The sequence below is a fragment of the Lichenostomus cassidix genome, chromosome 4 (assembly GCF_008360975.1).
Source record: "Lichenostomus cassidix isolate B80296 chromosome 4, HeHo_3.0, whole genome shotgun sequence".
NCBI classification, from domain to species: Eukaryota; Metazoa; Chordata; class Aves; order Passeriformes; family Meliphagidae; genus Lichenostomus; species Lichenostomus cassidix.
This window is the reverse complement of record NC_139484.1, coordinates 5,868,618-5,884,140: the sequence shown is the minus strand read 5'-3', so window position 1 is coordinate 5,884,140 and position 15,523 is coordinate 5,868,618. Positions and strand designations below refer to the sequence as shown.

The following is a 15,523-nucleotide window of genomic DNA, read 5'->3' as shown; positions in this document are numbered from 1 at the left end:
ATAGCACAGTCAACCACCAGACTTTTATTTTACTTTAAAACATCCACAGCATCTTCAAACAAAAGCTGTCTGTGATGCTCTTATGATCCTACAGATTTCCTTCACAAGGCATGGGAGTGAAACCATCTCCTCTAAACACAATAGCTTTCTTCTGCTCCTTCTGGCTGCACATCTATGCAGAAAATTAACAGATTTGTTTCAACATATTGCTCAAGGAAGTCAAGTGCAGGCTGCTGAAAAGGTTTAGAAAACTGAAAAATCAGGCCAGTTTTACACTTTAAAACTTTATAAAGCACAGTTACTGGCAGCATCAGGCAATTGGCCAGCCCTTACACCTTCTTCATTGTTTTACTTGCACAACCTGTCAGTGTCTCACACCACTATTTTCAACCAGCTGCAATGGGCACACAATACCACAGAGATGATGGAGGTTCTCCATTGCAGAAATGAATGTGATCTGGCCTGACTGAAGTCTCCTCAGCTAGGAAAGGTGGGTCTGAGGAGCTGCTGCTGCTGCTTGTTGTCTTTTACAGGTCATAGCTTTCTTCTTCCTGGCCTGGCAGCATGCACTTCTGGGGGCAGGGAAGGGCAGGAAACCACCTCTTTCCAGTGCCAGCACATCCTTCCCGGGGCCAAGCCCTCTCCACACGAGCTGCAAGGCAGGGCCAATTTAGGAACAAGCCCCTGCCTCCCCAGGGCCCCTGCTTTGCTTCTGAGCTTCTGTTTGCTGAAGCAGTTCACTTCTACCCAATACCTCCTGCTCCCCTCAGCTTCTTAACAGAAACAGTGCCCCACTTAATTAAAAAAAAAAAAAGAAAAACAACACACAAAACCAATTCATCACCTCAGTTTGCAATAAAAATGCAGTGTGACTTTGATCCCCTAAGCCTGTGTCCAGAACCTTGTGTCACCTCTGTCCCTGTCAAGCCAGCTGCTAATGCCACCAGAAACTGCTGGCTATGGACCAGCCACTGTGGATATGCTTCTGGCCAGCTGAAGAGTAGGAAATTATGGTTTGGGAGGCCTGGGAACATGGAGAGGCAGCCAAAAAGGTTTTCTGGCTGCTCAGTGCCTGGATAAGTCCTATAATAAAGTCCATAGAGTGAAGATCTACCTCCAAAACTGTCAGCCTGGCTCCTGCTCCCAAGAGATCTGCAAATGTGCTGAGGCTGCACTCAATCCCACTAGCTATGGCATTAAGGAAGATGATATTCAGCAGTAGCAGTCCCAGTGGAGACCCTGGGGTCTGACAAGGTCTGGCATAGCTGCATATGTTGCTGCTAGTGCTCTTTTACCCTTCCAGGTCATGGCTTTCTTCTTCATGCCGTGGTTTATCTTGCCAAAAAAAGGACTGTGGTACTTTCAAAACTTTCTCTCTTTCTGAAATGAATAAGCTTTCTCCCAGGAAGGCCACTGAGGCTCAGCCAAGGACTAAACTAAGGAATGTCTTCAATGAAGCATATTTCTCCATGCAAGTGTAGCTCTTCAAGGAGCATCAAGCTCACTATTTACCTTTGCCAGATCAAACCTGCACTGACAGTCCTGTGACCAGCCACAGGTCTCTGGTTATCCCTACAAAATGGAGTTTGGATGCAGAGAAGCTATGCTCTTCAGCCCCCTTGCTCTTTACCCTGGAAGGGACACCACTTTTTCAGTCCCATGGCCTGTCACAACTGCTTGTCAGAGCCAGGTACTTCCAGCCCATTTGCTCTTTTCCCATGGGTCTGGCAGGGTCCTCTCCTGGCCCCTTGGCTGCATAGAAAGGCAATGAAAGCATCAGCATGGTCACTCACAGGGCTCAGGAACCAGCAACCTTTATTTAGCCCATTCTCCTTAGCTAGGGCGGTCCTTGCCCCTGCCACCCATTCCAGGCAGCTCTCCTGTTGAAAAAGACAGATGCTATGACAATAGTCTCTCCAGGGCTGCTTGCAGCTTCTTGGAAGGGCTGGCAGTCCCTGGGCCTTCCCCTCAGTGCTCCACCAGACCTGTCTGCACACCCTTCCTGGAGGAGACAGAAAAAAAGGACTCAGTTCTGCAGCCAGGCAGAAGGGCTGCCGATGCCCCAAAGCCTGGCTCAGCCTGGGAGCTGCTGGCAGTGCTGCCGAGGCCATCCTGCTGCTCTGCAGGGCCTGTTGTGGCCCTTGTGCCACCCACTTACTCTTCCAGCACTTTCCTTGGGAGCTGAAACCCTGCCTGCTGCTCTAAGGCACTCTGCCCTGCCGTGCTTCGCCCCTGCTCCTTCAGCTTCTTGGCGTAGGCCTCTTTCAAGACGTGGGGAGGGCGGTAGGGATCCTCGAAAACATAGGGGCAGGAGGTCTGCAAAGGCAGAGGAGACATTCCTAAAGCACTGCTCTCAAAGCTTCAGCCAAAGTGTGTGTGCCCTGCACAGGCCTGGCTCAGGCTTTATGAGAGCCCAAAGCACACAGCCTGTGCCACAGCCAGCTGCACGCTCCAGCCTGGGGCCTTGGGGATCATTCCTACTGCAGGCAGCCCCCAGCCATGGCACTCCTGCTGTGCTGGGGCACCTTCCCTGCTCCCCTCCCAGCCAGAAGAAAGGCAAAACGCCCTTTTCCTGGGGGCTGTGAGGTGCATGCCGTACCTTGCCTAGCTCAGTGACCATTCGGTTGCCAAAGTATTTGCGCTCCACTTCTGCTTCCACGTCATGGCGCTTGGATGCCATCAGCAGCTGGAGCTCTCTTTCTTCCTTCTCAGTGTAGAGGGGGTGCATTCCCTGGAGGGCATGCACACACCACACATGTTGTATTAGCCACCTTGGGCTCTTGCTGCCTCTCCTGCCCCAGCCCAGAGCCCGAGCTGTGACACAGGACTGGCAAAACCCTAGGATGTCCCTACCGCATCTGAGTGTCGTGGAGAACTTGAAGAGTCCTTCAACTCCTCTGGAACTGGAGATGTGGAGTGCTTCAGCATCTTGTGGGTCCTCTCCCGGATTAGTGACAGGTATCTAAAGAGAATGGCCAACAGTCTGAGCTTGTGGGAGCCAAGTGTGAGCTTGTATCTGTGGAATGAGCTTGCAGCCTGTCCTCTGGCACCACCCAGAAGTTCAGTAGGAGGACCATGTCCAGCGGGAGAAGTCTCCAAGGCCATTTGGCATCAGCACATGCACCCCAGCCAAGGGAAACTCCACCCTTTATCATTAGTGACAATAAGGGTGATACTGAGGGCATGCTCTCAGCCACACCACTCCTCTACAAGGCTTACCTGGCGTGGGGAGTTTCCTTGTCTCTAGGATGATCGTGTTCCATTGAATGCTGGCTGGCCTGAGACACCCTCCGCCGAGCCAGGAACACTGGATCCAGCACACTTGCTGCAAGCGGAAGGCATGAGAAGAGCACGCATTGTCTTTGAGGCCATGTGGGACAGCATGAGTGGCAGAGCTGCTCAGTCATGCCATGCAAGGCTCACTGACAATCCTTGCCACTCCTAGGAGTCACAGTTCCAGGCAGGCCCCTTTCCCTTGCCTACGCTGGATCTGCTCCAGAGCTGTATTCCCCCCATGCTACCCACTGCCCCTGGGCATGGTTTTGCTCTTCTCCCTCTTGGACCCTGCCTGCAGAAAGGACCCCCACAATGGGAAAAACTGGGAGGTGCTAGGGAATCCCAGAGACCTGCTGGGGAAATTGGGTTGTAAGGGCTGCCTGCAGCTCAAAGCCTGTTCCAGAATAGGTCACCCCACAGTGACCTCAAACCTTTTGTCCTCATGAGGGCAAGAGCACCCACAGTCCCCTGCCAGCACTCAGCTGGGACATACCTCTGCGGTAACCTCCACCCCAAGGCGCCGACTCTCTTCTGGGCTTCAGGGAAACTGGAGGGGCCAATGGCTGGTGTGGGGTCTCAACTACAAGACTGGAAACAAGAAGGCACCAGCTGGGTAAAGCTGGGAATCAGGGTCCCTTGGAGGCTGACACTTATGAGCTGCTGCCACACATCTTTGGGGGCCACTGCCTAGTCCTTGGAGGATGTGGTCCATGTGCTGTCCTTGCTGCCAGCACAGACTGCTTTGTCTCTCTCAGGGCACACTGAAAGCGGAATGGCCACTTCATCTGCAATCTCCAAGCCAGGGAGAAGTGTGCAGTGGAGAGGGAAGTTCTCCTGGGAAGAACTTCTTGCCCAAGTTTGGCTGGAAAGGAACCTCAGCAAGACAATACCCCCAGGCAGCTGCTCGACAATCTGAGGGCTGTAGCAGCCATTCTGCTCACCTTGGCAGTAGGATAACCTCGTCTTGACTGACCCGGCTGTAATCATTTTGGCCTGGAAAGGCAACAATGCTCATCATGTTGGGGTCCTGCAAGGGGACAGCAGTAGGTCAGGAGATATCCAGAACACATGCTGGTTGCTCAGAATGGCAGCAAACCACTTTGCTGCTCAAAGACACCAAGGCTGCTTCTCAGAAAGCCTCACACCACCATTGGTCATTAGTTCCTCCCTCAAAGGGGCTGAGGTGCTGCCAAGACTTGGACTAGCTCATTGGTAGTGTGTGGCTAGGCTGGGTGGTGGGGCAGGTGACAGCAGCCCAGAGAAGGCAGCTGGAGAGCTTTGACAGCATTGCCATGGAGCCATGAGAAGGAATCCCACAGAAATGGCAAGCTCACCTCAAGAAGCGCTTTCAGCATGTTTCCTGTTGTATCCAGCTCCAGCAGGCAGACATCAAAGAAGGTCATGATGACCACTTTTGATCGCACAGCGAGGATACCAATGGTCCTGAATGAGAATTCCACCTCTTTGTTTTCTCGGAGGGCCCCAGCAAAGCAAAGCAGGGTCTCCTGTACACACTGCTCCACGATTTCTTGGCGGAAGTGGATCTCTGCAGCAATCTCCTCAAAGTCTGGCTGAACAACAGGCATCTCATCTAGCAAACAAACACAAAGCGTCTCTCCCACCAAAGTTCAGCCAGCTCAGAGGCTAGGGGCCATCAGTGCCCAGCTCTCACTCCCAGGCAACACTCCCAGACAGTACTCCCCTTTCAGCTTCAGCCATATCTCCAGAAAGGATGTAGTGGACAAGAGAGGTCAAGCAGAGTTTTGCCTCCTGCTGTGACCAACCAGCTGGAGCATAGGGGAGTTGAGCAGATGAGGCTGGCTCCTCAGGGAGGGGAAGAGCGCTGGGCCATCATACCTGTGTCACACTCAGTACTCTCCAGCTTAGAAGAGTCTGTTTGCCATATCAGAAGTGTTGGCGTCAAGCCAAAATGTAAAGGCTATGTAAGGAAAAGGTCCCATCTTCTTACCAGGAATTTTGGTCTCATCACACTCAAGGCCGTAAAACATCTTCAGAGGCTTGCTCACAATAAACATAGGTCTCTCAACAGGCAAAACCTTGCCCCCTTCTACATTGGCATGCACTGGGAGAACTGCAAATGTCCCAACTCCAATCTCCACCGCCTGAAAACATAAGCAAGAGGAAGTGTTGGCAGGGCTGCCCAAAGATAAGGAGGTTGCCAGATGATTTGCCTGGCCCTGCAAGTCATGGGATGGCACTTTGGGCCCTGCTCTGGACCCCAGAGGGGCAGGATGAGGCACATGCAGGAGGCAAGACTCACCATCTTCTGCAAGAGATGTTTGTAGATATACCGAGACATTGCAGACCAGATTCTGCAGATTTCTGGAAAGCAAATGAAAGCCATACCATGCTCTGAATTCAACACAGGCCACCATCCCCTGTGCCTCTACCCATGCAGGTGACAGTGGAGCACTCTCAAGCCCCTCTTGCCCTGAGTAAGCACTCTCACTGATGAGGCTTCTCAGCTGCGTTCTTAACTGCCCCAGGCTCAAAGCCTGCTCTGTGTCCAAGACAGACCTGAAGAGGAAAGGCAGACTGCAGTTTTGTGAAGGGAATTTCCACTTCTAGACACAGCCAGTGCCTGGAGGCCTGGGCTACTGGAGATTGCCAGATGGGGCTAATGTGTGCATCTCAAACACACATAGCTGGGTGGCTGTGGAGCTGACCAAGGACTGTTGGTAATACAGACGGTGACTGTTGGTAATAACCAAGGATTGTTGGTATTAACATGCTGTGGAAAAGGATGAAATGGGGCTGGAGAAGAGGGCCATGTGGAAGTACAACAGCATTTTTCTGGGACAAACATCCTTGTTCTGCATCCTGGAGATAAGCACAACACAGTACAGTGCAAGAGTAGGAATGAGGCCAAGAACTGGCATGGATTTTAGGGGGGATCAAGACCACCAAAGACCCCCAAAGCCCTCTGACCCACTTCCAGAAAGGTGTGAAAAAACAGATTGCATAGGATAATTCATGTGTAGAAAGCAAGAAACCTGTCTATAAAAAGGTACCCCCACAAGCCTGCTCAGAGCCCCCAGGACCCTGGACATCCCAATGGCTTGGCTGACATTGGAATCAGAAATGGTAATTTTTCTCACTCTCTCTCTCTCACTCTTTTCCTTCCTTTCCTTTCTCTTGTTCCTCTTTCTCCCTCCCTTCTTCTCCAATCCATCTCTTCTTCTCTTTATTTCTTTTCAACTTAGCCCTTTACCCAAACTCCATTTCCATATGCTGATATAGTAGTAGGTCAGGGACTATCAGAGCAATGTCCATGGCAGCTGTGTAGTTTTCTAAAAAGATTTGATGAGTTTTTGTGGACCCTCCAAATTTTTTTTTGTTGTTCCATTCTGTTGTCTGATATCAAAAGAGAAAAACCCTTGCAACAGTGTTAAAATAGTAAAATAAAAAGCAGGCCTTTATTTGGAAGCTTCCAGGCGTCCCAGTGGTCATGGGCATTGGATTTCCACAATTTTATGAGTTTAACAAATTATATCTAACAAACATTGTCCAATTAGAAGAACAGTTGGTGAGGTAATTTTTCCCCAGGTACTGCCCCGCTGGAGTTGGTCCAGGGCTTCTTTGCTCCACTTATTGTTGTGTCTTCTCAGATTCTGATTGGAAAACAAAATGTACTTGTATGTATGCATACAATGTTCTCTTCTTGAAAATATGACTAAACAGTATTTCAGGAATGTGTTAGAAGGTTAATTGATTACTCTAAAATCTAAGAGAAAGCATAGGAAAAATACCTGGAGCTATATAACCATATAATACTAATCTATAGAACTACAAATATATCAAAAATATATAAAAAGCATAAATCTTTAGGCATCACTTCTACCACAAGCATCTATGAATCTTGGGTGCTCCCTTCCCCTTAAGGGTGGGATATCACAACTACCAAAACCACCTCCAAGGCAGCACAAGGCAGGGCTGTCCTTGCAGCAGTCTGTACCATCCAGAAGACCCCACCTTTCCCCAGCTTTCCAAAGCTTCTCTCCACCTAATCTTGGCACGGACAGTGCTCCTGCAAGGGGCCCCTGGGGCCTTACCAATGGTGTTGAGCTCCTTGAGGGTTGGGAGCTCCTCTGGCTCCACAGCGTTATACAGCAGGTATTTCTGCATCTTTGCCCTCCCCTGCACTGCAACAGTTGGGGAAAAGGTGCTTTTCCTGCTACAGAAACCCTCTGCTCCTCTCCTCCCCCTCAACACTCCTCAAATGGTGTTTCCAACGCTGTGACACAGCCTCCTTTCACCTCCTGGCAGCAGGGCAGCTCCTGCACAGCAGAGTGCTGGTGAGAGCAGTGCTGCTGTCACCCAGGCCTCTCCAGAGACAGAGCTCCAGGGACAGTGTGAGGAGCAGGAGCTGTCACCATGGGTGTGCCACTGTGACATCATGGCACAGGCCTGCATGGAACCTGCCACCACACAGCCTCACACACGTCTGGTGTCCACATTAGCAGGGCAGCCCCACTGGGCACCTCAGGCTGCTGCACTCATGGTCCTGCCTGCACATCCCAACTCATCCTCCCTAGCTGGAAGAAACTCCTGGAACCTGGTGTGGTAAATGCATTAGTGCTGAAAGGTTTTGTGTGCTCAGAATAGGGCTGGGGAGCTCCACCCCAGGTCACAAGAGAAGTCAACCCCACATTTTGGCTCAAAGGACAACATTCATCCCCTCCTAACCTCTAGGGCCACTGGGATGCACTTCTTTCACTACACCAGGATTCACAAAGCTGCTGCAAAGACACCATGCACCTTGCAACTGCATCCTCCAAGGCACAGTCACCCTCCTGGAAGAGTCCCCTGGGCATGACTCTTGGCTTCCCAAACTCTCCACCAACCTTGCAGAGATTCTTTGCTTCCAAATTAACCATCTCAGATAGGGACTGATATCTATGTGCAGGGGATCTAAGAAACCACCTTCCCTAAGAGGAATTTTGTTTGGCCACCAGCTTGTTATCTTCTCTCAGTCATTGCAGCATCATTGTCCCTACTCACTGCTCAGGTAAACAAGGCACAGCTGAAACCCTGGTGGACCATCACAGCATTTTCACTCAGCCATGAGACAGACCCCATGAACATTTATCCCTGCATTGCTTCCCATGTGAAAGCACAGTGCCAGGCTCCTTCATGGCTCAGCTGCCTGCCCACCCACTGATTCTGCTGCAGCGCTGGCCAGCCACGAAAATAAATGGAAACCCATGTGCAAGGCATCTACAACTCAGCCACTGAGTATGGTGCACCAGGTTTGAAGGCACATGGACATGGTGGCTGTTGTTGCCAGGTAGAATATAAATAGCTATCATGGCCACTCCGGATTTTTTTTTTTAATATAGGCAAAGTAAGCTTAACTTCTGGTTCTTTATTTTGAAACATTGACCAGTTCCTTTATTTAATTATATATGACTTTAAAATACCGTTCATGAAAACTTTTCCGTAATACCTTGAGGGTGCCTTCTCATTAAAATTTCTTAAACTTTCCATAGAGGTGTGATTTATGGCCTTATTCCACAACCACTCATTGGACAGATTTTGAATTCACTGAGACAATCTCCGTGGGTAAATGTTATTCATGTGCATTAGTGGTCTCCAAGTCAGGCAATTAACTTACAAATATTTGCAGGCTCTTTTTTCTTTTTTTTTCACAACACAGTCAGGCACACTATTAATATCCAGTACTGAGTCTAATAAAATTTCCCTTGCCTTCCGGGGTTAATAATGAACACAGCAGGGACAAAATCAGCATCACTGTATTAACTATCATTAAATAAGGTATCTAACCATCAGCATCATAGCAAGTGAAAAGTTTAGTGTCTGTAAAAAAAATGTATTTTTCTATGTATGTCATTTGAATTCTAACTTTAACATTAAGCCTTGTATTTTAAAATTAGCAACATGCAAACACACCATGAATGGTCAATTAAACTGAACTCCACTGTTTCACATAACTTCAGGAGCTGTGAAAACCAGAAATAAACTCCATTTCAGCCAGTTTCAAACAAATACTTTAGATTTTTTTTTTTCATTAATGAAAAGAAAATTGTCTGAATTAATTGATTTTTGAGTATGAAATCCTCTGAAGAATTTGATCCTACGTGTAACCATTTCAACTTAAAAACTGAATCCACGCTGCATATTACAATAGAAAAATTAAATTTTACTACATTCCTTCATTAGCAGTAATTAATCCATGTAATCGAAATGCTTGGATTTATCAAATCTGAGGCATGTATTATGTCTGGTCTAGCACCTGGAAGTCTGTGGTACAGTGCTCAAAGCCTATTCCCCACTGGATAACTTTGAGCACTTGATTTAAGTGTTTGTGTGGACAAGTAGGTTCCACACAAACCTAGATGATGCCTATGCATGGGTTTTCCCTTCTCTCTTTTCTGTTACAAGCTTGATGATGGGAGGAGAGGCACCATGTGAGCACTGATTAACTTTAAAACGCACAAGTCTGCATGGTTCTGGTCTGAGAAATTTTATTTATAGATGATCCCTACCTGGGAAGTCCCACTACCTGCTCATCCTGCTGCAACAGACTGCATCCACTGTGGTTAAAAGTAATCCAGCTGTTCTTAATGTGAACCACACACCATACTGTAATTAATGTGAGTTGGCATTTATTAACAGGTTGGGCTAATGAGTCTATGGGCTTAGGAAGCATGGCCTCTTAGGGCAGAAAAAAGCCAGAAGTAACACAGCAGAGAAATACAATGAGACTTTGCTTGCAGCTCCTTAATTATGTGTGTTTTACAGATTGGAAGTTTAGGTGAAATATACACAGCAATAAAATAAAACTTCCAAGCACTAAATCTAGACCATCCTGTACGCTAAACATATTTTTAAATGCACTATTAAAATGAAATAGTGTCATAAGTATCACGATTTTTCATCTCACACAAATGGGAACAAAATTAGTTTTAAATGCCTCAGAAGGAAATTGTTCCTCTTTCAGACTAAAAAAGGGCTGAGGACTTTCTGAACAAAGGCACTTACAGTGAACACTTGCCAATATCTGTAAGCACTTGCATTTCTCATTTCCATCTTTATTTTTCTCCTCCTTCCTCAAAGTAATTAAAATCTTCCTTTTGCCGGAAGGCCTTTGGGGAATAGTCACAGGGCAGTTCTGAGAGATGATGAGGTCCTGAGGTCCTCCAGGCCCTTGGTCAGCATCATCTCCACATTACCACTGGCAGTGCCATGCTTCTGGCCAACCTTTCTTGGTGTCACCCCAGCAAGCACTGGTGGCATGAGGAAATGCTGTTTCCATCCCTCAAAAGACTGAATCCAGGTTTGTGCCTCTGTCCAAGGGCTGACTCACTCCACTCACTTCCTAGGCCCGTTTTGTCTGCAGGAGTCAAGCTGTACTTTAGGTAAGTGCAGCTAAATTGAGGAGATGATAACTTTATTTCTGCACATCCACTCAATTAATCTGTTCCTGGACTGTCAGCGATAATAATTCTCCAAGAATTACCGATTAAGTCATACACTTAAAATTATTTTCTGAAGCCTCTTATTGTCATCTGAGAACTTAGACGGTGACTCTTGCCATTACAGATCATTACCCTTCTGCATCATCACATTCAAAATATGGATTTTGGTTTTGCTTGTTCATTCACAGGACTATAAATGTAGTGAAGGAATTACTACTTCATATTCTACTTCTCATTTGCCAGAACTTTCCTTACCTAATTTTCCCTCTGAGACCTTTGCAAACTTCTATTTCTTTATTATTTTAGGGTATCTTCTGCAATTTTTCTTCATCTTCATTATTTCTGCTGAAACTATTCATTGTCTTTCCCTTTCCCTTAAATTCCCTCCCTGCCCCAAAGTGTTTAAGGCCTTTCACTTCTGGTTTATATCAGATGGGCTAAAGCTCTAGTTTTCTGTTTTGCTAAATCCTAATTAAACTTCTGGCCCACATACAAATGATGCCTATTACCTCTGTGGCAGCTTTTTCTTTTGACTAATCTAGAAATACTCATTTTCCTATATATTTTGTACTAGAGGAAATTGTCTTTAAAGATGAGAAACTTTGCTCTTCAAACACTTAATCAGTGAATAGCATGCAGAGAAGTAATCTGCTTTCATCTAGCCCTCCCAGCATCAATCCAAGATGAGGCTTTTTCTGCTACCTGAAGAGTATTTAAGAACGTTTGACCACAACAGGACATAAATATTCAGATTACAAAAGAAATAAGTGAATTAACAAAATGAAAAATCAAAACAAACCAAACACAACCCCCCCAAAAAAACCAAACCAAGGGGAAAATTAATCCTGATGTAAAGCCAGCTAGTTAAACTGTATTCTTGCTATATAGCCACTATAGGCTAACCCCTGCAGTTTCCAGATGTTTATTACAGGATATGCCTGGACAAATCTTCTTTCATAAAAGCGCTTTGACACAAAGACATTAAACTTTAAGTACCTCAACACAATAGCAGACCTTCTAAAAGGGATTTACTTTAACTTTTTGTATACAAAAACAGCTGGAAAGGGAACAGAATGACAATGAAGTAAAACGAGAATTACAGACAGCCACTTAGTAAATCTCCACCTTCTCCTTTAGGCACAAAAGAGAATTCCATCAGCACCATTTGCACAATTGTCCTATTAAGATTACCATTTGCTAAAAGATTAAGGGTCTGATCAAAAGAACACTGAAATCACTAGAAATCTCTCTATTTGCTTGAACAACTTTGGATCTGGTCCATACTGACTCCATAAGAGTAACTGCTTATAAGAACTCAGATTAAATCTGGAAGAAAATAACTCTGGTTATAACCTCCATAAAAATACAATAAAAAGGAACACATGCTTGCTTTCTATTTACTTTACTTTCCATATATTTTAAAAAAGAACATTTCCAGCATTTTGCTCCACAATATAATCAAATTAATTTGGTTTGAGGAAGTGAAATGAAGATAAAACAAGGCATAGAAGTTGTTTCCAATTCTGAGATGTATCATTATTCACAGTGAAAATAACTACTATTTTATCCCTCATTTTGATGCTGAAACAAAAATTATTTGCCAAAAACTGAGAGGAGAGTGGGACATACTTTTTCTTTCCAGAAAATGCTCTCTATATTGCTGGTTCCAGAGTTCTGGTTCTTCTTTTTGTCCATGTCCCAGTTACCTACAGGCTTTTCATCATCATTTCACATGTTCATTAAATGCAAGATCAGACTTCTGTAACTGAGAGTTTTACTCCCACTTGCATGTATGCATATGTGTCCATATACCTATAGTGTAGGGCAAGGCCAAAAAATAAACATAGCATCAAATGATAAAAGCAAAGAACACGATTCCAGAACATTTTAACTAAAATGTAGGCTGGTTGGATACTGATCATTCCTAATTTCAGGCAAGGCTTCTATGGTTTTGCAGTGAGTGCCAGAGAAAATATATTTTTATTGTCCCTGTGAGAGAAAAAAGCAAAACAAAACCCCCAAAAAACATGATCAAAGAACAGTTGTCGACTGGCTGACAAACACACAGATTTGTAGGACGAATGAAGCCATGGCTTCAAGCAGGAGCTCATCATATCCCAAGATTAAAGAAAACCAAAAAATCAACTGTGTCAAAACCACCAGAGATTTAAGTGGGATTAGAACAAGACCCAAAGACACAATGCTTTTATAGCCAAAAGGTTAAACCACTTGGTAATTTTTTCTTACTTCTCACATAGATTGAAAGCTTGTATTGTGTAATGCCACACTTGGCAACCAAATGGTACAAAGGAAACCTCTATTCTAATTTCACAACTATTTTAATAAATTTATGCTAGTTTTTTTTGACTGCTAAAATATGATTAGTGCCTTCCATACATGAATAAATAAATCATAGACATCCTATCTCATCACCCAGCAATAACAAGATGGACAAGGTGCATCAAATTCCAGATTATCAGACAATCCCAGTCCTAGCAGATTAGATAAATCAAGAAATATGGAACATCTACTGACTTCTTCCACCTCAAGACAGATGACAGCTACAATCCAGCATACAGGGGACAAGCAGCACAAATGTCACCACAAAACTAACTTCTCTCTGTATTCTGAAGACATTTGAACAAGCCAAATGTGTTTATACCAGGCTGCATTTTGGCATGGCCACAGCAATTTTGATGCAGCACTGGAAGCTCTAACACTGCATTTTTCATACAGCCAAACCACACCAAGTTACTACAAAAATCTCCCAAACTTCTGCTGTGAGGATTCCCAAAGCACACATTTGTGCTTCTATCTCATTTCAGTAGGAAGGCTTAAAGAGAAACCTCAGATTAGCCTCATATGCAATAATGAAGTCCTACTCCTGTATGGAATCTTCATTCTCATGGACCTAATTCACTTTTCTCACAGGGGAGAAGTATTATGCCCATTATACACATATAGCAACTGAGGCATGGGAAAGGAAAGCAGTTCTTCCAAGTCACCACCACCGGCAAAGCAAGAGCACAATCCTGTCTTCTAACATTGGTAGTACATCAAACAGCAATTTCTGCCATTCCCTAAAATTCCACATAAGCTCTGGAAGCTGTTTTATTACAGCAATCACCTCTAGAAATTTGCAGTATCACTTTATTCCCCAGAAAGCTCATTTTGGCAGGAAAAAAAAAAATACAATTATAGACATTTTTTTCCCTAGCCCCATTTTTTGTGATTTCTCAGATTAGAGTGCCAATCAGGTATTATTCTCCCTCTTCCCACAGAGACCACAAAACAAGATGGTTATTTATTACCTACTGAAAATTCTAAAAAGGGGCATTAAAATTTACAGTTTTATACATTACAGTTCTGTAGATAAAAGACTTCTGATGATGCTATAATTTTCTGAATTCTGGTCAAGGATTTTCAGTTAATATTCTTCAATACTGTCCTGTAAGCCTATAGTTAGATTGCTAAATCAATGTATACAACTATTATTTGGATTTTCTATCTTGGCTTGCAACAAGAACTGCATTTCTGAAGCTATTTATCAGCACTTTGGTCATGCTGTAAAGGCTATTTCTTCCTTCCTAATTGTGCTTTTGTTCCTTTCTGTACTGAGCAAAATGCGACAAAGGGTCAAATGTCTATATACTTTCTTTCCAGCAAACCAAATGTTATAACCTCATTTCCTGGTCAACTCCAGACTCTTAGAAACCAGAGAATGGTGGAAATTGGGGGACACAAGTGCTCCCCAGATGCCTGCTGCCCAGCATTACAGCAGAAAGGGAGAGCTGCACACAACTTCCTAATATATCCTTCCAGGATAAGCTCTTCCAGTTAAAGCCAGAAATAGAGCACAACCAGTAATAGCAGCAAGTTGTTCCAAAATATTCCCACTCTGCTCTTGACACTGCCTTTTACAGGATGAAATGAACCCCTTTCACCAAGTTTTCCCCAATTGCAGGGAAATCTATGAGAAGCACTGAAAGCCAGCAAACTCTCAAATGCTTTTCAGAGCTAAGAAAATCCAAGCCTTCCTACAACATTTCTGACATCTTCCCACTCTACTCTAAATCACATTTACATGGCTCATGCTTCCACTTAACACTTCCCACAACTCGAGTCTTTCCTGTCTTCACTTCCTTTTCCCTCCCTTTCCTGTAAATCTCTTTACTTGTGTGCTTAGCTCACACAGAGTTATCACAGCATCCATGTGATATTTTTCCCAGCTGATTACTTCTTTTAAGTCAGCTCTCTGCCTTCTGGAGACAGAGGCACAGCAGTGCAGATTGCTGCACAACACTAGGCTGCAGCGCTGCTTTTATTTGTCTCAAGCACAGCTCGAGGGGAATGATGCTCTCTCTCCCCTCAGCAACTGTGCCCTGGACTGGTCCTGGGCAGCCAAGAGGAGCAGCCAGAGGCCATCCAGCTCTGTGCTGAGCAGGGTGACCCTGCCAGTCATGGGGGTAACATTTTGCTGTCTCAAGTGGCTGAGTTGATCAGCCTCTCCCGAGAGCTTAGAAGCACGCTGAATTAAAAGCCTCTTGCTAGAGGGAGGATGGGGTTTCTGCTGGCCATTGCTCTTTCTGAACTTGGCTGCAGCCACATTCCCCTCTCCCCACATCTCTTGCACATCTTGCAGTGTTATCATTTCTCTCCAAGCCCAGCAATGAGGTTCATGTAGTTACATGAAAGCATATGCATATGATTGTATATGCATGTGTTACTTCAAAAAGATTCGCACGGTACAGCCTGCAAAATGAGAAAACACCAGTATTAAAGGGAGC

General features: G+C 45.2%; 1 protein-coding gene across 1 annotated transcript; it reads right to left on the bottom strand.

The window, feature by feature from the left end:
• Positions 1 to 1,827: 1,827 nt before the first annotated feature.
• LOC146437733 (uncharacterized) lies at positions 1,828 to 7,672 on the bottom strand. Its single transcript, XM_085057669.1, has 11 exons — positions 7,350 to 7,672; positions 5,558 to 5,619; positions 5,246 to 5,399; positions 4,611 to 4,867; positions 4,218 to 4,303; positions 3,770 to 3,864; positions 3,220 to 3,325; positions 2,854 to 2,962; positions 2,600 to 2,731; positions 2,159 to 2,316; positions 1,828 to 2,002 (listed from the first exon to the last, which is right to left on the bottom strand). Exons 1-11 carry the CDS (start codon positions 7,420 to 7,422, stop codon positions 1,969 to 1,971), a joined length of 1,266 nt encoding a protein of 421 aa, XP_084913795.1. The 5' UTR covers positions 7,423 to 7,672; the 3' UTR covers positions 1,828 to 1,968.
• Positions 7,673 to 15,523: the final 7,851 nt, after the last annotated feature.

What these genes read in the sequence shown, in the direction of transcription:
- LOC146437733 (XM_085057669.1), bottom strand. Translation starts at nt 7,422, where the DNA reads ATGCAGAAATACCTGCTGTATAACGCTGTGGAGCCAGAGGAGCTCCCA. An exon ending in AACATCTCTTGCAGAAGATG is followed by an intron (nt 5,400 to 5,557) that starts GTGAGTCTTGCC and finishes TTATGTTTTCAG; the next exon opens with GCGGTGGAGATTGGAGTTGG. An exon ending in CCAAGGAAAGTGCTGGAAGA is followed by an intron (nt 2,003 to 2,158) that starts GTAAGTGGGTGG and finishes TGTCTCCTCCAG; the next exon opens with GAAGGGTGTGCAGACAGGTC.